Source organism: Mirounga leonina, unplaced genomic scaffold (genome assembly GCF_011800145.1).
Source record: "Mirounga leonina isolate KUSES-001 unplaced genomic scaffold, KU_Mleo_1.0 Mir_180, whole genome shotgun sequence".
In the NCBI taxonomy this organism is placed as follows: Eukaryota; Metazoa; Chordata; class Mammalia; order Carnivora; family Phocidae; genus Mirounga; species Mirounga leonina.
In genome coordinates, this window is record NW_023270469.1 from 11,667,890 (window position 1) to 11,695,034 (window position 27,145).

The window sequence follows — 27,145 nt, forward strand, 5'->3', positions numbered from 1 at the left end:
ATAGACCTCAAACTCCCATCTCTGACTTCAGTGCATACAGTTCTAACTGAACTGGGGATGAAGTAAAGGATCCCACTACAGGCTTGGAAAGCCAGATCACTTCCCCCGGTAGTGACAGGGATGTCGAGGTGTGAGGGAGTGAGCCATCCTGGCATTTGGCTGCAAACATCTCAAGGACCAGAATGTTGAAGGGTATGGTATGTGGTAGGCTGGGGCATCGGGGCCCCTACTGTTGACCCCTTTTCTCTCTGCCTGCAGCTCCCTGTGCTGTCCCCTGGGGATAAAAGTAGCCTGCTGGCCTCCCTGGAAGGAGTGCAATGTCAAGTGGAGGAGTCAGCCTAGGAATGGTGCTGGACAATGTGGTATGTTCAGGCAAAGAGGATCAAGCAAGAGGTTCATGGTGCCAGAGGCCAAGAATAGGGAGACACTGATCCCTTGTGGGGTCCAGGAAGGCTTAGCCTGATAGTGGCATCACACAAGTTTCATTTGCCCCTGCTCCAGTCACAGATTATGTTGATGGCAACAATTAATGGTCTTTGCTGTGTGATTCATCCATTCTGGCTGGACCTCCCAGCTCCCAGAAAGCTCCCAGAAAGGGGATAACAGGCTCCCAGACTTTGCTCCCTGCATATAATGGACTCTGGGCAAGCCTCTGGGTGAGTTCCCTGGCATATCTGCTTCAAAGCAAGCCTGGGGGTGAACCCAGATCAGGTTTCAGGACAAGGACAGGCAGTATCCAATTGAGTGCTTCAATGAGTCAGGCCAGTTCAGACCCTGGGGACATACTGGGGGACAGAGCAGTCACAGACCTTGCTCTTGTGGGGAGGGCAGACCGAAAATAAATAGTCCCACAGATAAACATGCAAACACAAAAATGTCAATTATGCTCTAAAGAGGAAATCAGAATGGGGAGAGGATGACCTACTTTAGTATGGGGAGTCAGGAGGACCTCTTTGGAGAGGAACATTGATTTGAATACATGAATGATGGACAGGAGCTCATCAAGCACAGGGTGAAGAAAAGGAGCCAGAGAAAGAGGGATTGGTCTCCTTGGAATCAAATTTCCTTGACAAAATTAAAAACTCACACCTGGGAATTTAGGCTCATGAGATGAGAGAAGCCCTCAAGAGGTGACCAAGTTTGTGTGACTCTAGTAAAGATTGCTAGAAGTAGAAATGCTGGATCAAAGAGCATGTCTTTAAATGTGAAACTGCGAAATTAAAGACAGAGTAACAACTTATACCCTCCAGGGTGGGGTCAAGAATGCCCTTCCCATCCCTCTCCGACTAACCACCCCCACCCCACCACCATCACCTATACAGGGCAAATCAGTCCTTTCATTTTTACTTACCTGATGGAATATTATTCCGTGCTAAAAAGAAATAGCTATCAAGCCATGAAAAGACATGGAGGAAACTGAAATGTCTATTACTGAGTGGGGAAAAAAAAAAGCCAATGTGAAGAAGTTACATCCTGTACAATTCCAACTATATGACATTCTGGAAAAGGCAAAACCATGGAGACAGTAAAAAGATTAGTGGTGGGGCGCCTGGGTGGCTCAGTCGGTTGGGCGTCTGCCTTCGGCTCAGGTCATGATCCCAGGGTCCTGGGATCGGGCCCCGCGTCGGGCTCCCTGCTCCACGGGAGGCCTGCTTCTCCCTCTCCCACTCCCCCTGCTTGTGTTCCCTCTCTCGCTGTCAAATAAAATCTTTAAAATAAAAATAAAAAGACTAGTGGTTGCCAGGGAATGGGGAGGGGAGGGATGAATAGATGGAACACAGGGTTTTGGGGGCAATGAAAATACTCTCTACGATACTATAGTGATGGGGATATGTCATTAACTATTTGTCCAAAACCATAGAATGTACAACACCAAAAGCAAACTCTAAGGTACACTAGGGACTGGGTGATTATGATGTGTGCATGTAGACTTTAAATTTTTGGCTATTGGGTGGTTGGTAAATGATCTCATTGTGATTTAATTTTGTGTTTAGCTGATTAATAATGAGGTTAAGCTGGGGCGCCTGGGTGGCTCAGTTGGTTAAGCATCTGCCTTCGGCTCAGGTCATGATCCCAGCATCAGGTCATGATCCCAGCGTCCTGGTGTCAAGCCCTGCACTGGGCTCTGTGCTCAGCAGGGAGCCTTGTTCTCCCTTTCCTTCTGCCTGCCTGTCTGCCTACTTGTGATCTCTCTCTCTCTGTGTCAAATAAATAAAATCTAAATAAATAAAAATAAAAAAAAAAAAAATGGACCCAGCATAAAATTTATTTAAAAAAAAAATAATGAGGTTAAGCATCTTTTCCTATTTTTGTTGGCAATTTGTATTCTCTCTTTGATGAAGTACCTATTCAGGCCTTTTGTCTCTCTGTCATTTTCTTATTGAGTTTTAGTAGTGTTTTATAGATTCTGGATACTACTCCTTTGCCGGTTACACGTATTGCAAACATCTTTTCCCAGTTTGTGGCTTGTCTTTTTGCTGTTTTTATAATAACACTTGAATAACACAAGTTCTTAAAGTAGTTAAATTTATCAAGCCTTTCCTTTATAATCTTCACTTTTTCTATCTAGTTGAAAAGCTCCTTCACTATTATGAGGTTTATAATGATATTCAACATTGTCTTCTAAAAGTTTTATAGTTCTGCATCTCACTATAAGTGAAACAAGTGAGACAGGTGGTGGAGTTTTAATAAGCAAACAAAAAACCTAGTTGCCTCATAATTTTCTTGCAGGCTTGTGTTTTTCCTGGACTTCATATTGCCTTTCAGCTTTTTCCCATTAAGAGGAAAAACAGGTACCTTCTTCTATCATTAAAAATTTGAGCTGCTTCTTTTTTTTTAGGATTTTTATTTTTTATTTCACAGAGAGAGAGAGTATAAGCGGGGGGGGGGGGGGGGGGGGGGGGGGGGGGGGGCGGGGAGGGGGCGGCCAGCAGAGGGAGAGGGAGATGTGGGACTCAATCCCAGGACCCTGAGATCACAACCTGAGCCGAAGGCAGATGCTCAACCGTCTGAGCCACCCAGGCACCCCCAAAATTTGAGCTTAACCATTTTGTCCATAGCTTGAAATCAATTTCACTATTTTTCCTCAGGACACTCTTTCTGTTCTAATCTGGTGAGGCAGCTGCTGGGACCTGTGCACAGAAGTCAGGCTAACACTCCTGGTTAAATCCATCATTTCTTGTATTGCATATCTTTCTCTTTCTTGGTTATCACTCCTTAACTTTACTGGAGGACATACTCAACTTCCTTAGAAAGAGCATATAAAACATGCATTTTCTGAGTTCTGCAAATATAAATGTCTTTTTAAAAAAATATATTTTACTTATTTATTTGACAGAGAGGGAGAGAGAGAGAGCACAATCAGGGGGAGCGGCATAGGGAGAGGGAGAAGCAGGCTCCCCACTGAGCAGGGAGCCCGATGTGGGGCTCAATCCCAGGACCCGAGGACCTGAGCAGAGAGCAGAAGCTTAACCGACTGAGCCATCCTGGCGCCCTGTCTTTTTTTTTTAACCTCTCAATGCAGAATTTGAGGATAGAATTGTAAATTCAAAATAATGTTTCCTAATGTGACACACAATTGATTGTTATACAACCCCAAAATAATTGGTTTCTCCCACTTCTTACATAGTCTGGTAGTCTGGGAAATGTACCAAAAGATAGTATTATTAAATATTTCATGACTTTTTTTGTGCTTACTATTGCTATTTTAGTCACGTTTCTTAGTTTATGCAAAATCGCAGTTGCAGTGTTGAATGTGGGCATTAGCTCTCAAAACAAAGTCTTCAAGAAGGAACTCTATAAATCTTGCTAATGTTCTTGAATTAATATTACATAAAATACTACAAATTTTGCACGCAATTCTTAATATACGTAAAATACGATAAATTTTGCACACAATGTTCAATTTAAAGTAAGTTAAGCTTCCAAAAAAAATCACTTTCCCTCCAAATGTTGAAGGTATTGCTGCACTGTCTTCCAGCCTCCTTCACATGGTTCTCATTGCTAGATCCCTTTTAAATCTACACGTCAGGTCTGTGGTGTGTATGCAATTCCCCTACTTTCTTATAGGTGGCGCTGCAGAGAGGGGCAGAGCAGAGCGCATCCTCCTGGACAGGAGAGACTTGCCCAGTAGGGGGCGTAGCCAGTGGGTGACAGATCTCGGAGAGCCGTACGCAACGTCAGGGGCGGGAGCAACTCTCGCCCCGCCCCTGCCATCTGCAGCGCCCTGTGATTGGAGGAAGGGCCCATCACTTGGCCGCGCCGTTGGGGTGGGAGGAAGAGGGCCCCATCCGAGAGTGACGCTGAGGCGGCGGAGGTTCGCTGAGCGCTTCGGTCCGTGAGTGCGAGCGAGCCGCGGCAGCACTTCGGACGCTCTCCCCATCTCTCAGCGGTGAATGGCGGCGGGATGGAGCACGAGGGGAGCGGCGGCAGCGGGGGGTCGGCCGGGCTCCTACAGCAGATCCTCAGCCTGAAGCTCGTCCCGCGGGTGGGCAACGGGACCCTGTGCCCCAACTCCACTTCTCTCTGCTCCTTCCCAGGTATCGGCCCCGCCCCGTGCCGCGCTTGCGCACTGCGTGTGTTGGCGCTGCCGCCGGGCAGGGGGGCGCCGCTTCTCCGGCGGGCGGGCCGGCAGGCTGACTGGGGGCTTCTGCGCGCGGCGGTCCCGTCCTCCCTGGGCTGTTTTCCTCCTGGAAGGAGGTTCCCGCTCCCCCGGCGGGGACTTGGGGGATATAGCGCTTTCCCCGTCGCTTCCTCGCCGGCACCTCGGGCCAGGTACTGCGACCCCGCCCTGGGGGCCAGGGCGAAGGGAGCGGCCGCGAGTGGACGGGTCAGTGGAGGGAGCTCGGCCACCGCTCGGACTGATTTTGCTTTTGGAGTTTCCAGACGCCCCAGGGTCAGACTGGGGCCCGAAGGAGCCCCGGAAGCGGTCGCCCCTCCTCGTTTGGGTGCGATGCGCCTGGCCCCTGAGGTCCGCGCGGCTGAACCGTCCGGGCCGGACTGAGGGACCGAACGCAGCGATCGCGCTCCCCTGGGGTCTAGTCTTGCCTCAGCGCCCCCAGGTTGTCTACCGTTCGCTCTCACCTCGTCCAGATGCACCCAGTCCGCCCGCTTCTTTCTAGGAATCACTTTCTGAGACCTGTTGCCGAGTTCCCCACTCATGCGTTCGAGATCTTTGAAACAGATTCCTTTTCACTCTTTTTTTTTTTTTTTAAGATTTTATTTATTTATTTGAGAGAGAGAATGAGAGAGAGAGAGAGCATGAGAGGGGGGAGGGTCAGAGGGAGAAGCAGACTCCCCGCCGAGCAGGGAGCCCGATGCGGGACTCGATGCGGGACTCGATGCGGGACTCGATGCGGGACTCGATCCCGGGACTCCAGGATCATGACCTGAGCCGAAGGCAGTCGCTTAACCAACTGAGCCACCCAGGCGCCCTCCTTTTCACTCTTCTTAACGCCCACTGGAGCTTCTGCTGGGCCTGGTGTAAGGGTTTTTAAAAATTACAACGCAAGGTAGAAAGCTCTGCGTGCTCAGAGGGCTGGGAGGAGGAGAAATTACTTGGGAAGCTAATAAAGGCTTTGAGAGGAGGGCACAGTTCAGTGTTGGATCTGATAAGGCAAGAAGACACAACAGTGGCGATTGAAGGGTGAGGTTGGGCTGTCCCGGAAAAGCTGACCGGTATGTTGACTTGGTAAACAGTTCGAGAACTGGGCCTGAGACCGGCAAAGGAGGGACGATTGGATTACTGACTGCAGTCATAAACAAGGCACCTGTGATTTCTCATCCACTGGGAAGCGACTGCCAGGTGCCATTCAGTGGACACCCGAGACTTGCTGGGTATTACCTGCCTAGTATTTTCCCCGGACAGCTGATAATAACCATGTTGGGGCAGATGCAGATGTTACTTTCGAACTATACCTAAAATAATAATCTGGCAACTCACTTTGTTTCAAAAGGTACTAAGATCACATTTGACAGTGACAACAGAAATATATGGCATTCTGTAGACACTGTTTAAAAGGTGAAATGTTGGGGCGCCTGGGTAGCTCAGTCGTTAAGCGTCTGCCTTCGGCTCAGGTCATGATCCCAGGGCCCTGGGATCGAGCCCGCATGGGGCTCCCTGCTGGGCAGGAGGCCTGCTTCTCCCTCTCCCACTCCCCCTGCTTGTGTTCCCTCTCTCGCTCCCCCTGCTTGTGTTCCCTCTCTCGCTCCCCCTGCTTGTGTTCCCTCTCTCGCTGTGTCTCTCTCTGTCATATAAATAAATAAAATCTTAAAAAAAAAAAAAGATGAAATGTTCATGCAGCCCAGAGGTACTACTGGGCCAGATTAGTCTGTTTTGTTTCCTTATTTCTCCCCCGACTCATTATTTTGAAATTTTCAAACATACTGAAAAATTGAAGTACTAGTATAATGAACATATATCCTTTATCTAGACTCATTAATATTTTTACTTTCGCATCTCTGTGCGTATATATGTATATTGTGTGTGTATTATGTATGTACATATATATACATAACATTTTTACTTTATGCAGAGACATTTGAAAGGCAATTATTGAAGTGATGGTACCGGACACCTAATACTTAAGCATGTATCTTTTTTTTTTTTTTTAAAGATTTTTAAAATTTATTTGACAGCAAGAGACACAGCGAGAGAGGGAACACAAGCAGGGGGAGTGGGAGAGGGAGAAGCAGGCTTCCCGCGGAGCAGGGAGCCCGATATGGGGCTCGATCCCAGGACCCTGGGACCATGACCTGAGCCGAAGGCAGTCGCTTAACCAACTGAGCCACCCAGGCGCCCCAGCATGTATCTTTTAAAATGAGTCCACTTTCTGTCATAGCCAAAAAACCCTTATCACACCCAAGAAATTTAACAATAGAATAATGGTGTCTAGAGGCACCTGGCTGGCTCAGTTGGTAGAGCACGCAACTCAGTCTCAGGGTTGTGAGTTCAAGCCCCATGTTGGTTGTGGAGCCTACTTAAAATTAACAACAACAAAAAAATAATGCTGTCTAATGTACAGGCTTTATTTAAATTTTCCAATTGTCTGAATAATGTCTTTTATAGCTTTTTTTCTTTAAGAAAAAACCCCAGATCTAATCAAGGGTCACACATTGCATTTTTTTTTTTTAAGATTTTATTTATGTATTTGACAGAAAGAGAGCAGAAGCAGGGGGAGCTGCAGGCAGAGGGAGAGGGAGAGGCAGGCTCCTCGAGGCTTCCCAAAGAGCAGGGAACCTGATATGGGGCTGGATCCCAGGACCCCAGGATCATGACCTGAGCTGAAGGCAGACGCTTAATGACTGAGCCACCCAGGCGCCCCCACACGTTGCATTTAATTATCATGTCTCTTTAGTCTCCTTGAATCTAGAACAGTTACTCCATCTGTTTCTTGAGCTTGATGTTTTTGAAGAGTCCTTGCTGATTTCCTAGACTGTCCCATAATCTAAGTTTATCTGATTGCTTTTTCACGATTACATTCAGATTAAACATTTTGGTTTAGAGTACTACCTACGGGGGGGGGGGGGGGGGGCCTGAGTGGCTCAGCCAGTTAAGCCTGTGACTGTTTTTGGCTCAGGTCAGTCTTGGGGCCCTGAGATCGAGCCCCCTGCTGGCTCTGTGCTCAGTGGGGAGTCTGCTTGAGATGGTCTTTCTCCCTCACCCTCTGCCCCTCCCCCCATAAAATAAATAAATAAATAAATCTAAAAAACCACAAAGAATCCTAGCTATATAGGTGATGTCCACTTCCCAGTGCACTACCTCAGGAGACACTCAACAGCAGTGTGTGCCTTTATTGGTAATGCTGTATATCATTTGGTGAAGGCGGTGCTTGTCAGATCTCCACTGAAAGGGTACCTTAAGCCTTTTGTGATAAGTCATATGCCAGGTGATACTTTGAATGTTCTCTTCAGTCTGTCTGGCTTTTAGTTGCCTTTTTAAGACTGAGATAAGTGAACTTGGGACAGTAGTTTTTGTTGTTTTTTTTTTTTAAAGGTTTTATTTGTGGGCGCCTGGGTGGCTCAGATGGTTGAGCGTCTGCCTTCGGCTCAGGTCATGATCCCAGGGTTCTGGGATCGAGTCCCGCATCGGGCTCTCTGCTCCTTGGGAGCCTGCTTCTCCCTCTGCCTCTCTCTCTCTCTGTCTCTCATGAATAAATAAATAAAAATCTTAAAAAAAAAAAAAGATTTTATTTGTTTGACAGACACAGCGAGAGAGGGAACACAAGCAGGGGGAGTGGGAGAGGGAGAAGCAGGCCTCCCGCAGAGCAGGGAGCCCGATGTGGGGCTCGATCCCAGGACCCTGGGGTCATGACCTGAGCCGAAGGCAGACACTTAATGACTGAGCCACCCAGGCGCCCTGGGACAGTAGTTTTAACATTATGTCATAGTAGCTATGACAATGAGAATTGTTTTGCTTTCAGAAATTATTCTGAAAATAAACTGCCGTATGTACATGAGTTTATGGGTGCTTCATTGGATATATAATTTGGGGGCGTTGATCACTAGGAATTATTCATTCAGCGAGTATACATTTGGCCCAGTGCAGACTCTCGGGTAGGGGGTATAAACATGCATGAGTTAGAGCCCTTGACCCCAAGTTGATCAGAATGTGATGGGTAAACACACAGTCTCCCTGCTGTGTCTCATCTTTAACTGCACTAATGGATGTTATAGGCACATGGGGTTTCATCCTTTTTGAGGCACCAAAGCCTGCTTACAGTGAGTTCTGTTCATTGACCTGAATCTGCAGTAGTTCCTATTTTGGCCTCACAGGAAAGGTCACTTGCACTTTATGCTAAGTCAGTATGGCAAAATCACTGCTCTAAAATACTCTGTGGTTTGTCACTATCAGGAAGCTTAGAATTGATTTTTTTTTTTTTTACCTGCATTTGCAATTTAGCCATTTAGATTTCTGCCCAACCCTCCTTATTCCAAGATGTTCAGATTTCTTTTGTTGTTGTCATCATTTTTTAGCAAATCTAAATGCCAAGAAAGGCAGATCTTTTCTTTTATCAGGAATGGTATTAACTCTCTGAAGGTATGAATTTTATTAATATCAATGTTAAAGTATGTGTGTAATAGTTAAACCTACTTATGTTTCGGTTGTGCTATTGCTAGAGTCAAGAATGGGTAAACAGTTAAAAAAAAAAGGAATGGGTTGCAATTGGACCAGTTATTTATTCATTCATTCAACAAATATTTGCTCTATGTCTGTTGCCTGCCTTTTGTGTTCTAGGTACCAAGTAAAGATGTGGTAGGGAACAAAATAAAGGAGCTTTCGTTCTGATGGGGATAGAGAGAAAATAAAAAGTATGGAAAGGAACAGTTTAGTGGTGTGTAAGACGGTAGGGCGGGTAAGCGGTGGGTCTTGTGTGTCAGGGTGGAATGCTGTTTTACTTAAGGTCACAAGGAAGCTCTTTACAATGATGCCACTGGAGCTGAAATCTAGAGTACGAGAGGAACGAGACACACAGCTATTGGGAGAAGAACATTCTGGGCAAAGGCACAGCAGGTTCAGAGCTCTGGAATAGGAGCTTGCTTAGGAAACATTAAGAAGGCCAGCAAGGAGGATGGGGCAGTGTAGGTGAGGTCAGATCCCAGAGGGTAGTATTGGAGGGTTTTGAGCAGAGAAGGGATGATCTGATGGACTTTTAAGTGTACAATTCAAAGATTTTCTTTAGCATCTGCAGAGTTTGCAGCCATCACCACAAGCAACTTCAGAATATTTTATCACCAGCAAGAAACCTCATACTCGTTGGCGCTAACTTGCTGGCTTTGTGTGGAGAAGGGAAGATCAGGACAGACAAGATCTAGCCAGGCTGGGGGCCGAGAGACCCCTGGGGGGAGGCAGGCTGGACGGGCACACTCAGAAGCCAGGGATGAGCAAACAGGCAGGCAGGCGTGTCAGGAGAGAGGTGGCAGCCCACAGTGGGTGGTCCCGGTGGGCAGGTCATTGTTAGGAAGGAGTGGAAGGGTCTCTAGGAAATAAACTCTGCTTTCCTTTAAGTCTCACACAATTCCCGAATTCACAGTATTCTGACAGCAGTTATATGGGTTTTCTACATTGAGCTGTTCTGTGACACCATTGGGGTGCCCTGCAGTTCGGTTAGTTCCTACACTGTCTCCCTGGAGTTAGCACCAGATCCCACAGGTTAAGGGCTCAGTTTCCCCACTTCAGATGCCAATCAGAAGTCCTGATGGTCCTGTGTGCTTCTGACCTGCTGGCTCTAAGTTGGCGATTGCTACGACCCCCTTCCTTGGTTCAGTTAATTTTAGAACAGCTCACAGAACTCAGGAAAACAGTTTACCTACTAGATCACCGGTTTATTACACAGGATATTAAAGGGTGCAAATGAACACCAGATAAAGAGATACGATGGGTGAGGTTCAGAAGGGATTCTGAACAAAGGAGCTTCTGTCCCTGAGGAGTTGGGGGAGTGCCACCCTCTCAGCGCATAGGTGTAGTCACCAAACCTGGAAGCTCTCTGAACCCCATGCTTTCTGGGTTTTTTGGAGGCTTCATCACGTACGCCTGATTGATTATTAACTACTTCCAGCCCTTATCCCCTCTGCAGAGAATGGGGGGTGGGCTTATTTCCGTGCTTATAATCATGGCTTTCTGGTGACCAGCCCCCATCCTGGAGCCCACCAAGAGTTGCCTCATGAGAACAAAAGAGGTGCCTGGAAATTCCAAGGGATTTAGGACTTCTGTATCGGAAACTAGGGTCAAAGACTAAATATTAGAACAAACGATTTTCCTGAAGATTTAGTGAGAGAGAGCACATGTGCGAGTGAGGAGAGGGGCAGGAGAGAATCTTAAGCAGACTCCCTGCTGACCATGGAGCCTGGCGTAGGGCTCGATCCCCCAACCTTGAAATCATGACCTGATGCTTAACTGGCTGAGCTGTCCAGGTGCCCCCCATCACCACTATTTTAAGGGTTTTAGGAGCTTTGTGTCAGGAACCAGGGGCAGAAACCTATATATACATACATATATATAATTATTATTATTTCAAGTGGTCCCGGTGGGCAGGTCATTATTAGGAATGACCTTCAGATGAACAGATGGACCCCCTGGTAGGTAGGTGGGGTTCAGTAAGGGAGGGATCTCACAGTGGGCAGTGTGGAGAGATGGAGGCTGATGGGCAGTATGAAGGCATTTCAGCATTGAGTTGCAGGTAGGACTCCAGTTCCCAGGAGGGCTGATGTGGTCTACTTAGAACCCTGGCTTCAGAGGAGCTGACTGTGTTCATAAGGTTGTTTGACCTGGAGCAGAAGGTGGAGTGGGGCCAGCTAAAGGGATATCTAAATGCTGAGCCTCACCCTGCCCCCTTGGCTTAGGCTTCTTCCACTCCTGCTAATTGGGGCCAGGTTGGTCTTGAGGCCTTGCTTGGAAATTGGATAACTCAGTTGTGGAAGTTAGAGGGCCAGGGAGCCAGCCATTACTAACCCCGTTTGCTAATACAGAATGTACCTAGAGGAATCTGCAGTCTATGTGGCTTCTCTCTCTAACTGAAATGTCTGTCTGAAAAACAGATTCTTAAAGGTAATAAGCTCCTTTTGGGCAGCATCTTGTGTCTTGTCTTGTTTCGTCTTGTTTCACTGACCTATGCAAAGAGCTCAGCAAATACTGGATTGTTGAGTGAATGAACTCTTAGTGCTTGTAGTAGTTTGTTCTTGCCACGGTAACAACTTAGCACAGTATAGTGGCTTAAAACAACACAGATTTATCATCTTAGAGTTCTGGAGGTCAGAAATCCAAAATAAGTCAGCAATGCTGCCTTCCTTCTGAAGGGTCTAGGAAGAATTGCTTTTCTTCCCTTTTCCAGCTTCTGGAAGTTGCCTGCTTTCCTTGGCTCGTGGCCCCTCCCCTCATCTCTAAAGCCCACAGCATAGCATCTTCAACTCTCTCTGACCCTCCTGCCTCCCTCCTACAAGCACCTTGTGATTACATTAGGCCCACTTGGAGAAGCCAGGCCACTCGCCTGTCCCAGGACCCCTAATCTAATCACACTGCAAACTGCCTTTACCACCTGTTCACAGGTTCTGGGGATAAGTGTGTGGACATCTTTGGGGCCCATTCTGTCACCAGTGCTTAATCTGATTTCCCCTTAGAATTTTTTTTTTAATTTTTTTAAAAAAGATTTTATTTATTTATTTGACAGAGAGAGACACAGCGAGAGAGGGAATACAAGCAGGGGGAGTGGGAGAGGGAGAAGTAGACTCCCCGCTGAGCAGGGAGCCCGATGTGGGGCTCGATCCCAGGACCCTGGGATAATGACCTGAGCCGAAGGCAGACGCTTAACGACTGAGCCACCCAGGCGCCCCTCAAGTCAGTGTTTTACTTGGTAAAATGTCTGAGACCATGCATCCCTGGCTGCTAAGCACCATGGCGGACAAGGCTAGAAAGGTAACAGCTTTATTTTGAACAGGGGGCAAAGACAAGGCAGCACTTTACAGCTACATTCCCCTTAGAATTTTTTTGTTACAGATAAATTATCTGATTTATACTTCGACAACAGGAAGGATGTGACTTTAGCTGTCAGAGTAAGCAAAGTTGAAGATAATGCACTTGATTTGAAACAGTGAACAAAGAAACGCTGTAAGATATGGAGACACAGATTTTTGACAGCGTATTGAACCAGAGAAATGAAAAGTATGATGATCAATAAATAGCTATTAAATAGATAGCAAATTAAGGTGCAGTAGGTTAAAGGGAAATCACTTAGTTTTAAGTGTTTTATTGATCGGGGTTTGCCTTGCTATTAAGAGTGCTCGAATGATCTCATCCATCTGAAAAGTGTCTTATAAAGTACACTACTCATCTAACATAATAAAGCCTTTTTTTGCTACTTAATGTGACTTAAGAGATGCTATATAAAATATGTAGGCACTGAGGTAGCTAACGGATGCAGCTCAAGGTTGTAGGAGGGTGCAGTGTGCATCCCTTTCTGAGAAACTCAAGGAAGTGCTGACTTGCTGTGCCAACCCTTGTTTACAAATAGGCCTTTCAGCTTTTAGGAAAAGGAATCCTCCTGGGGCAGGAGCTGTGCTCCAGGGGAATTGGGAGTGAGTGTTGGTGTCTTAGTCTGCTTCGGCTGCTATAACTAAATGCCCTAGGTTGAGTGGTTTAAATAATAGAACCTTATTTTCTCACAGTTCCGGAGCCTGCAAGGCCAAGACCAGGTGCTAGCATGGCCGTGTTGTAGTGAGGGCCCTCTTGGGTCGCCTTCTCACTGTGTCCTCACATGGCAGGGGGAGAGAGAGAGAGAGATACCTCTCTTCCTCTTCTTATAAGGCCTCAGGCCTATCAGACCCACCTTCATGGAGGTTATCAAGTTGGTGTGTCTCACCTCCCAGTTCGCTACCCAGTTCACCTCTAAAGCTTGGGGAGCTCCAGCAGGGCCCACGAGTGGTATCAGGTCATCAGCAGGATGGCCACTGCTCTGAGTTCTCAGAGGCAGATTTGCATCCCATTGTCCCCTCCTGGGACAGTGGTGTTCCTGGTGTCACATAGCATTTTGCCGACGAGGTGGTGGGATGGAGGGCAGAGTCTGCGTGTGACCCGGGGAGTAGCTAGTAAGGACTGTGGGACTGGAGATGGGGTTCCTGCTTTGGGAGGGAACAGCATGGGGCCGGGCTGTGGCCTGGGGTCAAGCCAGTAGTGGCTGGTATAGAAGGCGGCTTAGGCCGGGAAGACAGGCTGCCCTCCCTGAGCCAGGGTGCTACAGAGGCTGCCCAGGCGGGAGGGATTTGTGGGCACCACAGCTCTGGCCGGTGCGCATTTATTGGACGGGCAGTATCGGGACACTAGACGGTGCAACGTCTGGGAGCTGCTGCCCAGCATGGAGGGCGAGTTTCCTAGGTTGTGGAAGCAGGAGGAGCTCCAGCCCGAGGCTGGAAAGGAGGCTGCAGTAGTAAACAGGTTTATTTCCAGAGAGAATGGGGCTCAAACCGTGAGGATTCAGAACCCTGCCTGCAATTTCTGATCAACATATTGCCTGGAAAGGTGGTTTTTTTCTTTGGCAGAGGAGGGACAGTAGTTAATTAGTGTGTATATATATAGTTATATATTTTATACATATTAGTTTTTTACATTATGCATATTTAATTTTTAAGCTTGGGACCTTACTCTTTAATCACTTTATGCTCCGTATTGCATGATCTAACTTGGTTTAGCAGAATTTGCCAAATGCCATCAAATAGACCAGTTTCAACAGTAATAAAATTATTCTGAAGATATATCCTGTTCAGAAAAAAAAAAATAGTTTCGGGACGCCTGGGTGGCTCAGTCGTTAAGCGTCTGCCTTCGGCTCAGGTCATGATCCCAGGGTCCTGGGATCGAGCCCTGCATCGGGCTCCCCGCTCAGCAGGAAGCCTGCTTCTCCCTCTCCCACTCCCACTGCTTGTGTTCCCTCTCTTGCTGTGTCTCTCTGTCAGATAAATAAAATCTTAAAAAAAAAAGAAAAAAATTTCACAAATGGTTTGAAATTTTTTAGAGCTATCTGATAGCTTTCCACCAGAGCAAAAGTGCCAAAACACCTCAGTTGTTTGTTATTTTTTAAAAAAGGTTTTATTTATTTATTTGAGAGAGAGTGTGTGAGCGGAGGGAGGGGGGCAGAGGGAGAGGGAGAAACAGGCTCCCTGGTGAGCTGAACAGGGAGCCCGACGAGGGGCTCAATCCCCAGACCCCCGAGATCATGACCTGAGCCGAAGGTAGACACCAACCGAGCCAGCCAGGCGCCCCTAGTCATTTGTTATTTTTAATAAGCCTTGAGCCCTAGATGGGGCATGCCTGATACTTTCATTTGGAACCAAAGCTTGAATTAGGTGTCCTAATTTAGGTATTAATTGAAACTTTATGTGAGTCAAAATGAGCGAAGAATTAGAACAGTCATCAGTGACCATGCCAAGGGTGGCTTAGAGGGATTTGGCCTCCATTCCTAATCTCTCACCCCCAACAGTTCAGAAATTGATCTGGAAAGAAGACATCCACAGTGGTAATTCTTAGAGCGTCTTCAAGTCCAGCCTCAGAGACAGCTTTGAGCAAAGCCCTGGTCCTTCCCTTCCTGCTCTCCACTGTCCCCAGGCTGATTGGTGCTCCTCATTGTTTCTGTAACATTCCAATCAGATCAGCCTTCCTGAACTGCTCTTTTGGAAACAAAGGCTCTTTTTTTCTTTTTCTAGTTTCTTTTTTTTAAAGATTTTATTTATTTCTTTGAGAGAGAGAGAGAGTGAGACAGAGAGCGCAAGAGGGGGTAGGGTTAGAGGGAGAAGCAGACTCCCCGCCGAGCAGGGAGCCCGATGTGGGACTCGATCCCGGGACTCCGGGATCATGACCTGAGCCGAAGGCAGTCGCTTAACCAACTGAGCCACCCAGGCGCCCTTTTTCTAGTTTCTTTTTATTATAATTTTGTAAAAGCCAATAAGCAGCTAGAAAAGCTTTTTTAAAAAAAATCAAAGTAGGGGCTCCTGAGTGGCTCAGTCGGTTAAGCATCCCACTCTTGATCTTGGTTCAGGTCTTGGTCTCAAGATTGTGAGTTCAAGCCCCCCACTGGGCATGGAGCCTACTTAAAAAAAGAGAAAAAAAAAGCAGAGTAAAAAGTGAATGGTCATTAGCCCTTCCCCAGCCTATCCCACTCCCCAGAAATAACACTTTGCTGTTGCTTGCTGTTGCTTGCTGTACAGCATAGAGGATGAGGGCATGGCCTCGGGTGTCAAGCTCCACCTAGGCTCCAATAGGGCTCCAGCCGGGCTCTCCTCCTGCTGGCCTTGTGGGGCTCACCATCAGTGTGGGCTCCAGCACGTTCCTTCCCTCCGTCTGCCTCTGTTTCCTCATCCAGGAGCCAGGGATATTCATGATCTGTGCCTCATAGTGTTGTGTTAGAGGATTGCACAGTTAAGATTTATAAAGCACTTAGAACAACGCCTGCCCATGTCATAAATATTTATTAAATACACCTATGTCCAGACTTTTCTCCGGGTGCATAGAATTATTTATACACACATTGTTTCTTTTGTTTTACAAAAACAGGATCTTCTATATACTATTCTGCAACCTGCTTTTGTTTGTTTGTTTTTACTTCCCAAGATGGCTTGGGCATCTTAATCCCCTCAGTATATAAAGATCTAGCCCATGTTTTTATGGGATTGTGTAATGTTACATTATGTGCACCAAAATGTGTTTGATAAGTCTTCCGTTTACGGACACGCATGTGGTATCTGGTCTTTGCCATCACAGACAGAGCTGCCGGAACCCTCGCACCTCTGCCCTTGCCCGCATGTGTATTCCTATAGGTGGTGTTCCTGGGATATTCCTGGAAGTGAGGTCGCTGTGGCCAAGGGCATGCACACTTGACTTTTTTGGATACACACTTCTAAATTACCCTCCAGAAAGGTTTTCTAGTTTGTATTCCTACTGGGAGTGTAAGGAAGGACCTGTGAAATAATGTCCTGACAACCTTTTACTGCTCAAAGCCTTTAATGGTGCTTCTAGGGTTTTCACGTTGAAGTATTTATTTATTTATTTATTTATTTTTAAAGATTTTATTTATTTGACAGAGAGAGACACAGCGAGAGAGGGAACACAAGCAGGGGGAGTGGGAGAGGGAGAAGCAGGCTTCCGCGGAGCAGGGAGCCCAATGCGGGGCTCGATCCCAGGATCCTGGGACCATGACCCGAGCCGAAGGCAGACGCCCAACGACTGAGCCACCCAGGCGCCCCTCACGTTGAAGTTTTTAGTCTGACCTTCAAAACCCACCGTAACATGACCCCATCTGTCTTTGTAGGTTTTTTTTTTTTCAAGTAGGCTCCATTCCCAATGTGGGGCTTGAACTCATGACCCTGAACTCAAGAGTCTCATGCTCTACCGACCGAGCCAGTCAGGTGCCCCTATCTTTGTTGTTTTAACTGCTTTTAGTTTTACAGACCCTCTGCTTCAGTCAGACCGCTGGTTTTTAATCAAGGCGATTTTTGACCCCAGCCCCAGCCCCCCACCCCCACCAGGACATTTGGCAAAGTCTGGAAATATTTTTGGTTGTCAGAACTGGGGAGAGGGTGCTACTGACCTACAGTAGAGGGCAGAGGCCAGGGCTACTACCCCGTGTCCTGCAGTGCACAGGCCAGTCCCCCACAACAAAGGGTTGACTGGTCCAGGTGTCAGTATTGCTGAGTTAAGCTGTTGACTGAATTCTGAAATTACCTGTTACTCACCTGCTTCTAGCCCGCAAAGGACAACGGATTTTATCTGACGTGACACCTTCATTGTATCCATGTGGGTAGCTAAAGGGCTATTTTGTGAATTTCAAAGCCTTGCCTGGGCTCGGTGGAGGAAATTGCTTCATCTGCTGTTTACCAGATTGCAAAGTCACTACGCAGGATGGTATCTCCTGTTTTCTATTTCCCGAGGGGGCTCACGCATAGGTTTTTAGACATAGTTGGTTATCAAATATTTTAATGTTGCTTGAATTGCAGTCATCTTACAAGTTAACTAGACATTCTCCATAGGAACCAGCTCCTCCATCCTGGCCCTCATTTGCCATTTGTCTCTAAGCCAAGACATTTCTGTTTTTTGGTATTTATTTAATATCTTAAAGAGCTTTGCTATGCTGAGGGGCAATGGCCTGATACTGCATTGTCTTGAAATGATTGTTGAATGAATAAAATTGTATAGCTTTTTCATTTGAGAAGACGTAACATGATTGGCCATTTTAGAGGTTGACGACCTTGTTCTGGAAGCGGCCAGATAGTAAATATTTAAGGCTCTGCAGGCCGTGTGCTGTTTCAGCTTTGCTCTTGTAGCTTGAAATAGCAATAGGCCAGACTTAAGGATCATGGCTGAGTTCCAGGAAGAGTTTACGACGTACAAAACCTGCCGGTGGCCTGCGGGCCTCAGTTTGCTGATGCCTCTAGAACCATCAGTGTTTGGATGTTTGACTGATGAGCCTACACTGCACCTGGGTGGCTTTGAAAATGAAATAAGCGGATAAAATGACTAGCCCCTGGTAATCACTGTACCAGGAAAGTCGGCGACTTGCGCCCTCTGTTTGCTTTTCCTTGCAGAGATGTGGTATGGTGTGTTCCTGTGGGCACTGGTGTCCTCTCTCTTCTTCCATGTCCCTGCTGGATTACTGGCCCTCTTCACCCTCAGACATCACAAATATGGTAGGTTCATGTCTGTAAGCATCCTGTTGATGGGCATCGTGGGACCAATTACTGCTGGAATCTTGACAAGTATGTTAGACATTATGATACCAGTCGAACCGTTCATATGACTAGTCACTTAATTTCAGGACCCACTTTAGAAACGTGTCTGAGTGAAATGAAGAAAAAAAAGAGTGGCTTTTCACCCTGGGCCTCTCGTTTAATGTATTGTTTTTTTCTGACCTCTTACGCCCCCCCCCCCCCTTCCCATTGTTTGGCTAACATCTTTGACTTCCTAGGTTGTATTTTCTCCTATCTTTCAGATAAGCCAGGTGAGGTTTTATGAGATAGGTCTCTACTAAGAGAAGCTGTTTATCTTTTTGGAAGCCACTGCTTCTTTCTTGTCAGCGATCAATTGACTGGTGGCATCGCAAGATTGTTGCTGAGTTAGTGCTGCTCACTCAGGGGCGGCTACTTTAAGGGTGGAAGACTAATTCTGATGACAAGAATTCTTGTTTAGGAAAGTACCTGATTTGTCTTCTGGTTATTTTTTCCCCCCTCTCAGAACTTTTTTTTTTTTTAAAGATTTTATTTATTTGTCAGAGAGAGAGGGAGGAGTACAAAGAGGGGAGTGGCAGGCAGAGGGAGAAGCAGGCTCCCCGCAGCAAGGAGCCCGATGCGGGACTCGATCCCAGGGCCCTGGGATCACGACCTGAGCTGAAGGCAGACACTTAACTGACTGAGCCACCCAGGCGCCCTCTCTCACAGCTTTCTGAATGAGAATTGGAATAACAAATTATAAATTATTTTTACTTTTTTTTTATTTTTTGGCTTTTGCTCATGTCACAAAGATGAGAATAAGTTTAAATCAGTTTTAAGCGCACGATTAAGTGCAAATATCATCTCTATTTTATATAAATTAAAAATTATAAGAAAGCAAAGCTAAAAACACTCCATTATCACATCTCTAAGTGAAAACCGCAATTTGCATTTTGGTATGTGCTTTCAAACTTTTTTTCTAGGTGTATGTGTCAACATAAATATATGCTTAAAAATTAGAAACATAACATTCCTACTAATTTGTGTGTGTGTGTGTGTGTGTGTATTTAAGCCTTGAGCTCTAAGCAGAACTGTCCCTTTCTTTGACTTGAGTTTTTTTGGGGGACAAAGTGGCCTCATTTCTGTGTGTTCTGTAGGTGATGAAACATTTGTGGTAATAAGAAGAGGAGGCCCCTTTTCTCCTGTCTGCATAAAGGTGTTTCCATAACTGGCTTTATATAGTATTTTTAACTGTATCTCCTATAGCTGCTCTTTAGAGACCTTCTGCTCCAGTTTTCTTATTGGATTCCTGGCTCCTAGGACCTGTCTCAGATTTTTCCTCAGTAAAATAAGAATAATGCTACCCACCTCTGAGGCTGTGTGATGATACAAGGAAATGTTTATTAAAGAACTTAGCATAATACCTAACACTTGGGAACTGTGCAATAAGTGTGTCTATTCTATTTTTAAGACTCCGGTGTGAATAGAGTCTATTTCCCATTGTGCTGCTCCCCCTGGTCTGCTTTTCCCTTTCTTCCCTACCTCATCATCCAAACCCCACTTTGGGGCCTATTTCAAGTTTCTTAAGCTTCTTTCTACGCAATCCATTGTTTTTGGAGCTAACTTATGAGGGGCCCAGTGAAACAGGTGCCTTGCGCATGTTAGTGACACGATATGTGTGCGGAGCCACTGGAGGTGGGCATCTCCAAGTCACAGATACTCCAGGCAGCCAATACAGAAACTGCTTCATTTGCTCTTTCTTAAAATATGTAAATATGCCCTCATATCCCATGTATAAAATGTGTAGACATTTGATTGAGATGCTGTATGTTGTATTATTTAAAGTCTGTTTCATGCTTACGCTTTCCTTCTGTGTCTCAGCTTGATTCTGAGCATTAATGAGAATAGGGATCATACCTTATCAGACATAGAGGTAAACAAATATTTGCAAGAATGAACACACTGACCAAAGAGGATTCTTTTTGGAACAGTTTCTGAGAGGAGGGTCATCTGGGAACTTTGGATCTATTCTTGTCCAACTAATGAAATCTTGGCTTTCTTGGTACAATACTGAGTCCCTGTAGCAATTTATATGGGTTTCTAGGGAGATTAAGATGTTTGTGTTTGTTTGGTTTACTCAGTTTCTAGGAAGTTGTGGTGACTAATATAATAAAAAAGATTAGTGATATGGGGAACAGAAAGGATCCCCTTAGGATCTCTCCCCTCATGCCCTTTGAATTAATAACAACTTCGTAAGTGTAGAGTCATCCTCTCCTTTTCCCATCCTCTGCTCCCTCCTCTATCCACTTTGGGTGGGGAGCTCTGAGTACCGTAGAAGGTGGAATGAGGATTCCCTGTGGCTTCTGAAATATTTCTTGCTTAGTCTCACACACAAGTTTTGTTGGCGTTTATTGCCAAGTTTTTTTTAGGTACCTGTTAAATGCTAAGCATGGCAAATAAGAGATGTTTTTGAGTTTGTAATCAGGTCATGGGGAAGTTGGTATATCTTCATGATTTTGGTGATGACTTCCAGATTATTTTACTGAGTAAATCTAGGAGACCCAGTTTTAAGGACTCCCTTTTCACCATCTAAAAGAACTAATCAGTGATTTGTAAGTTGTATGGGGAATCCTTAAAACCTAGAGTAGGCAGCAAAAAAGTATAGGGAAAACAAAACATTTCTGTAATATTTAAATTTTAATGTAAAAAATCTAGAACATTCTACATAGAGTAGGATTTTAAGTGCTGTATTTTCCTGATTATGTTAACCTTGATTCTTTTTTTAACACCCTTTTTTTGACCAGGTGCTGCAATCGCTGGAGTATACCGAGCAGCAGGGAAGGACATGATCCCATTGGAAGCCCTCACCTTGGGCACCGGACAGACATTTTGCGTAGTGGTGGTCTCCTTCTTACGGATTTTAGCCACTCTCTAGCGGACACCTGTAGGCCATGATGTTGAACCTAAGTTTGACAGGCTCCTCACAAAAAGAATACATTATGGAATGCAGTGTGTTCTTACTTCTTCAGGTGGAAGAAACTTGGATGAAGCAGCACGTGAAAAATGACATCTCAGCCCTTTCTTCAGTTTGAAGCTCTAGGAACTGAAGATCTTTCTGGACTCCTGTTGTCCTCAACCAAAACAAATCAAGTTTCTTAGCACTTTTTTTTTTTTTTTTTTTTGGATTTAATTTAAGCAGTTTTACAAGTGCACCTTTACCCACGCTAGGTCAACAGCTCTTCTGGGTTGACGTCCTTCACCCCGAAATCTACAGTATTCTGTGAGAAAATGCAATGTTGCGTATTTCAGAGAAACCACGAAAAATACTGTTTTTTTTTCTGAGCAGAGTATGCTGTACTAAAATCTTATCTAATCTAATCTTGATTAAAATTTGGCAGACTCTTCTTTCACTGCATCTTCATGACAGTAAGTGCCAACTAGGTTTTGGTTCAGTAGAGCTTTGAGAACAAATTTGTGGAAATGTAACAGGAAAAAAATCCTACAACACAAGTAGTGCCTTCACTTCCACTGTTGAAAGAAAAAGAAGATGATGTGACATTTTCTGGATAACTACCTTGACCTCTGATTACTTAATAATATTTTAAGAGATGTGAATTTGTTGTTTTGTACATTATATCAAAATAAGCTAGCTAATTGAGGCTTTTTTCCCCTCTAGAATTCCTACATCCCTTTCCCATCACTTTCATTCTATTGATTTTGTTTACTTTAATTGGAAACATACCCTATTAAATAGCTTGAGTTCAAAATTTTAAGCCAGATTGGTTAGGATGCTCTTTGGACATTGAGGTACCAAAAAAAATTTTTTTTAGCATTGTCATAGTTTTTCTTGGTGACTTTGGTTGAAATTGTAGAAATGCAGCTTAAACTAGAGTTGGTGGTTATTCATTTCTTAGTCTTAATATGGTCACCACTGTTACAGTATTGGGTGTCACTCCCAGAAAGTGCCTAAAGTTTAATTTTCAGATAAGCTTCCACTTTACATTTCCCTTCAAGAGAATGTATGTCCTTCCAGAGAATTAAACATCGAGTTTTTTAAACCCAATTTTAGCTATCTTAATTTTTCTTCTACTGCCTTTCTCTTTCATTAAAAGGCCTGAAAACTGTGACCTTCAAAAGAGAAAGGATTGCAAAAATTAAGTGTCGAGCTTGATCCTTACCACTTCAGCTGTGTTAAATGGAATATAGCCGTTGTTCTCTGTGTTCAGAATAGTTTCTGATCATTAAATCTGATGTTTTTTAAAGGAAAGTTTTCATTGTGACAGTAAGGCTAACAGCCCGTGAGGTTATGTACACACAAACATATCTATTCCATTTAAAGCAATATGTCCTCTGGCTTCTGATTAAAAATAGCCAGAAGGACCAACTTACCAGGGAAAGTCAAAGAGGAAGAATTACAGAGAGAGCACAGAACTTAATTGGCTATTTTGTTTTAACTCAGAGGCCATTAGACCACTTTTCAAAATTACAGTGACATATGCTCAGAATAGGTGGAAAATTACAAGTAGACTTGGAATGCTGGCAAATGTTTTTACAAATTCCCCAAGAAGTTTCTCTCCAATGTGCAAATCTTTCTATCTTGCAAATTTTAAGTCTTGTCTTTTAAGATTTTTTTTTAAAGATTTTATTTATTTATTTGACAGAGAGAGAGAGAGAGAGAGACAGTGAGAGAGGGAACACAAGCATGGGGAGTGGGAGAGGGAGAAGCAGGCTTCCCACGGAGCAGGGAGCCCAATGCGGGACTTGATCCCGGGACCCTGGGACCATGACCTGAGCCTAAAGCAGATGCTTAACGACTAAGCCACCCAGGTGCCCCTAAGATTTTTTTTTAAAGATTTTATTTATTTCAGAGAGACAGAGAGAGCATGAGCAGGGGGAGGGGCAGAGGGAAAAGCAGACTCCCCGCTGAGCAGGGAGCCTGATGACAACATGGAATTCAAACCCAGAACCCTGAGATCAGGACCTGAACCGAAGGCAGACGCTTAACCAACTGAGCCATTCAGGTGCCCCAAGATTTTAAGTTATCTCTGTACCCAGCGTGAGGCTCAAACTCACAACCCCAAGATCAAGTGTCACATGCTCCACTGGCTGAGCCAGCCAAGTGCCCCTACGTCTTTAAATAAGACTCCATTTTTCTGTTCAAGGAGCTGTGATTTTTGCAAAGTAGCCCTTCAGTTTAAGAAATTTGGGACATTATATCCTTTGTTACAGAAAATGATTTTAATCATTTCTCTTGAAGTATGCCTTTTATTAGAATTCTCATCTAAAACATTCTTTTGGATAGAATTTTTCAAATTGAACATATGGGCCTGTGGTTGTTAGGCCCCTCCCCCTGAATACTAATTTTTGAACATATTGATCGATTATTTAAATATTTGGTTATTAGAGCCAAGACACAAAAATTAATGCATTTTGAAAGGTGTTTTTGTTTCCATCTGTTTCTTTGCTATACATTGATTATCCACTCTTTTTAAAAACTTCAAATATAAGATCTATCTTCAAATTATTATTTCATCCATCCAAGTATGTGAACATTCTCCTATGAATAAATTTATATAGACCTTTATATACATGGAGCTTTGTAGCTTGAAATGTTTTTTAAGGAGAAACTATTTGACTGATAAACAATATATCTAGTGCCCCTTGGGTTTTTTGTTTTTTAATTTCTCAAATACACAATTATTTGGGGGTGGTCACTCAGATGGAAAAATACTGGCATATGTGTTGAACATTTTATTTTACTATAGTTTTTAAGAATTTTTGCCAACAACCTGCTTTCTTAGGGCCTATGCACTGCCCCCCCCTTCCCAGCTGGACATCCACTTTTCCTATTTTTTTTCCCCCAATTTTTTTTTTTTTATGCAGGGGAGAGAGGCAGCTCCCAATCATTAAAGCTTCATTCTTTAATATGGGGGTTTGGGGATGAAGGTATTTTGTGAAGACAAGTCCATATAAAATGTGTAGTGAATATTCCACGAGAAGGATGTCTCTTTGTGCTCTCAACTCATTTTTAAATTTTACAGTAAAACATTACTTCTTAGGAAATGTTTAAACCAGTGAGAGAAAGCTGATGCAAATAATTAAACCACTCCTTATGTTTTTTAAATTTTAAATTGTATATTGGCTTTTGATTTCAGTGTCTGGTGTGAATTAAGTTCTTACTACAACTGCAGTGCATACCAACCTTCCCTACGACACCATTTCCTGGAATGTGAAGCCCTCATGCCATTAGCTGTCCACACGCAGCAAGTTTTGTGTATGTGCATTTCTTTTTTGTGCACTCTGTTAGGCTGGTTGTGACTAAAATCAGCTTAACTTTTGTATTAGATTATTTCACTAACTGCTCTAGTCAAAATGATCAAATCTTTGTACAATAGAAAATAATTTAAATTTTTATTTTTCTACTGACATTTCTAATTCTGGTATAAATGTTTATCAATAAAGAATTTCAATTCTGTGAACTGGAATGGTTATTTCTTTTTTACAGTGACCAGTGAATTTAATCTTTTGCAATAAAGTCTGACTTAGATTTTTGGATTTTTAAATAACTTAGTACTTAACATATGTTTACCTGTATTTCTTTTACATTCAATTTCTTACTAATTTATGGTAAAATCCTTGTTCAAAGATGTGATTAAACTGTATGCACATGTGAACTTGAGTCCTATTAACTGCACTTTGTGGGCTGTATCTTGCCGTCAAGAAGCGTTTTGTCTGATTCCACACTGGGATGGCTGAGAGCTGATACAGTGTATGAAAAAAAATTATTTCAATAGTAGGTTCACATGAAGAGTGGCTCCGACGTCGGTTTAGCACTCTCAGGGACGTCACAGAAGTCTTTCTCTGCTCTGCCGTTTTCAGCAAATTGTCCAATTTGGGTGTCTTACATCCTAGTCCAAGATAGACGACCCCTACAGTTCCAGGCGTCATAGATAGACATACAATGTCTGGCGGGAGACTGCCCATTCTTTCTCTTTTATTTTTTATTGAGGTATAATATACAGTAAAGTGCACACATCTTAAATGTATAGCTTGATTAATTTTTACATATTCATACATTTATGTGAATACCATTTGCAACAAGGTACAGAGCAATTTCTAGGACCCCAGGAGAACCCTACATGCAGAGTTGGGCCGGAAGCCCCCAAGATTGTATACGTATCCAGGACCCAAGGCAGGAGGAACTTTTCTTCAATTTTCAAAAGGTGATAACTCAAGATTGGACAATGGAAAGATATTGTGTAAGATGAGGGGCTAAAGGTGCTGAGTATGGTAAAGTGGACCCCATAAACTATTGCTAAGACAATACAGTACTAACGAGCCCAAGAATCTTCTAGGGAGTTGAGGGAATTTGTACTCGGGCCAACCATTGCTTAGTTCCAGCCTATTTCTACTTGGTGGGATTTTGAGCCCAGAATAGCCAGATTTTCCAGTTTTTCAAGGGAAGTTGCAAATCTAGATTATTTGAAATCTATATTTTTAAGCGCAACTAATTTGAATTCACAAAAAATGCTTTTCAGGTCAAATAACACATGCCTTTGAGCGTTGAGTTGGCCTCTTCATTAAGCTATTTGAAACAATGGAAAATAGTTCCTACCCTGGTAAAGTGGTTAGAAACTTTGTGATTTGAACAAATGTATGGAGTGCTAGTGAGCTGTAAAGAGGAGACTGGGAGAAATGAGATGATGCTGGAGGAGAAAGTATGCTAGAGAACCCCAACGCATCCTTTTCCCCAGGTGTGGACCCCAGTGATGGGGCAAAAGTCTACGTCCTGGTTTGTCACTGCAGGTACCACTTACCCTGTCCAAGGGAAAAGGCTGAGCATGTTAAACTTCCAAATACCGGGTCCTAATTTTACATCTATTTTTCTATTCTCCTCCCATAAGGAAGATCTACTGAAATGGATCACAGACCTAAATGCACAAACTAAAACCATAAAACTTCAAAACGGGTTAAATTTTGTGATCTTGAGTTAGGCAAAGCCTTCTTAGATAGAAGCCCAGAAGCACCAGGGAAAAGAGAAAAATAGATAAATTGGACTTCATCAAAATGAGAAAATGTTATGCTTCAAAGGGTGCCATCAAGAGAGTGATGGCACACAAGAGGAGGAAATATTTTCAAGGCCTATGTTTTATGAGACTGGTATTCAGAATATATAAAGAACTCTTACAACTGAACCATAAAAAGACAAATAACCTGATTTTAAAATGGGCAAAGGATCTGGATAGACATTCTCCGAAGAATATACACCATGGCCAATAAAGACAAGAAAAGATGCTTAACATCATTATTGAACAGGGAGGTGCAAATCAAAAATACGACGAAATGCCGCTTCCCACCCACTAGGATGGCTTTAATCAGAGACAAGAGCATTGCCAAGGTGTGCAGAAACTGAAACCTTCATATATTGCTGCTGAGGATGTAAAATGACACAGCTGCTTTGGAAAGCAATCTGGCAGTTTTCCTCAAAAGGTAAAGCACAGAATTACTATATGATCAAGAAACTCCGCAGGTATACATCCAAGAGAAATTAACTCTGAAGATGTGCTAAGTGAAAGAAGACAATCCCATAAGACCACATATTGTATAATACCATTTATATGAAAAGTCCAGAATAGGCAAATCTATAGAGACAGAAAGATTAAGCCTAAGGCTGGGGATTGGGGAGAAATGGGTAAGGAGCTCATTTTTGGTGTGATAGTTGCACAAGTCTGTGAATTTACCAGAACTATTGCATTGTGTACTTTAGATGGGTACATTTTATGTAAATTATGTTTCAATTAGGCTGTTTTTAAAAGTTTGCTGGCATAGTGCCACGGTAATGTCCTATTAATCACAAATGTGTGTTCATCTCTTTCTTAATTAAGGTAACTGTAGGACTGGGTCAGTCATACCCAGTCTAGTCCAGAGTATCAGTGAGGAGCAATTTTCAGCTGGAAAAAAACAT

General features: G+C 44.1%; 1 protein-coding gene across 3 annotated transcripts; it reads left to right on the top strand.

Moving 5' to 3' along the window:
* Positions 1 to 232: 232 nt before the first annotated feature.
* TMEM170A (transmembrane protein 170A) lies at positions 233 to 22,243 on the top strand. 3 transcript variants are annotated; one of them, XM_035024757.1, is made up of 3 exons: positions 233 to 362; positions 18,061 to 18,231; positions 20,985 to 22,243. In XM_035024757.1, exons 2-3 carry the CDS (start codon positions 18,063 to 18,065, stop codon positions 21,113 to 21,115), a joined length of 300 nt encoding a protein of 99 aa, XP_034880648.1. In that variant the 5' UTR covers positions 233 to 362; positions 18,061 to 18,062; the 3' UTR covers positions 21,116 to 22,243. The 3 variants fall into 3 exon arrangements, with proteins under 3 accessions (XP_034880648.1, XP_034880646.1, XP_034880647.1); XM_035024755.1 differs by lacking the exon at positions 233 to 362 and adding an exon at positions 4,262 to 4,538; XM_035024756.1 differs by lacking the exon at positions 233 to 362 and adding an exon at positions 4,265 to 4,538 and having other exon boundaries at positions 18,061 to 18,162.
* Positions 22,244 to 27,145: the final 4,902 nt, after the last annotated feature.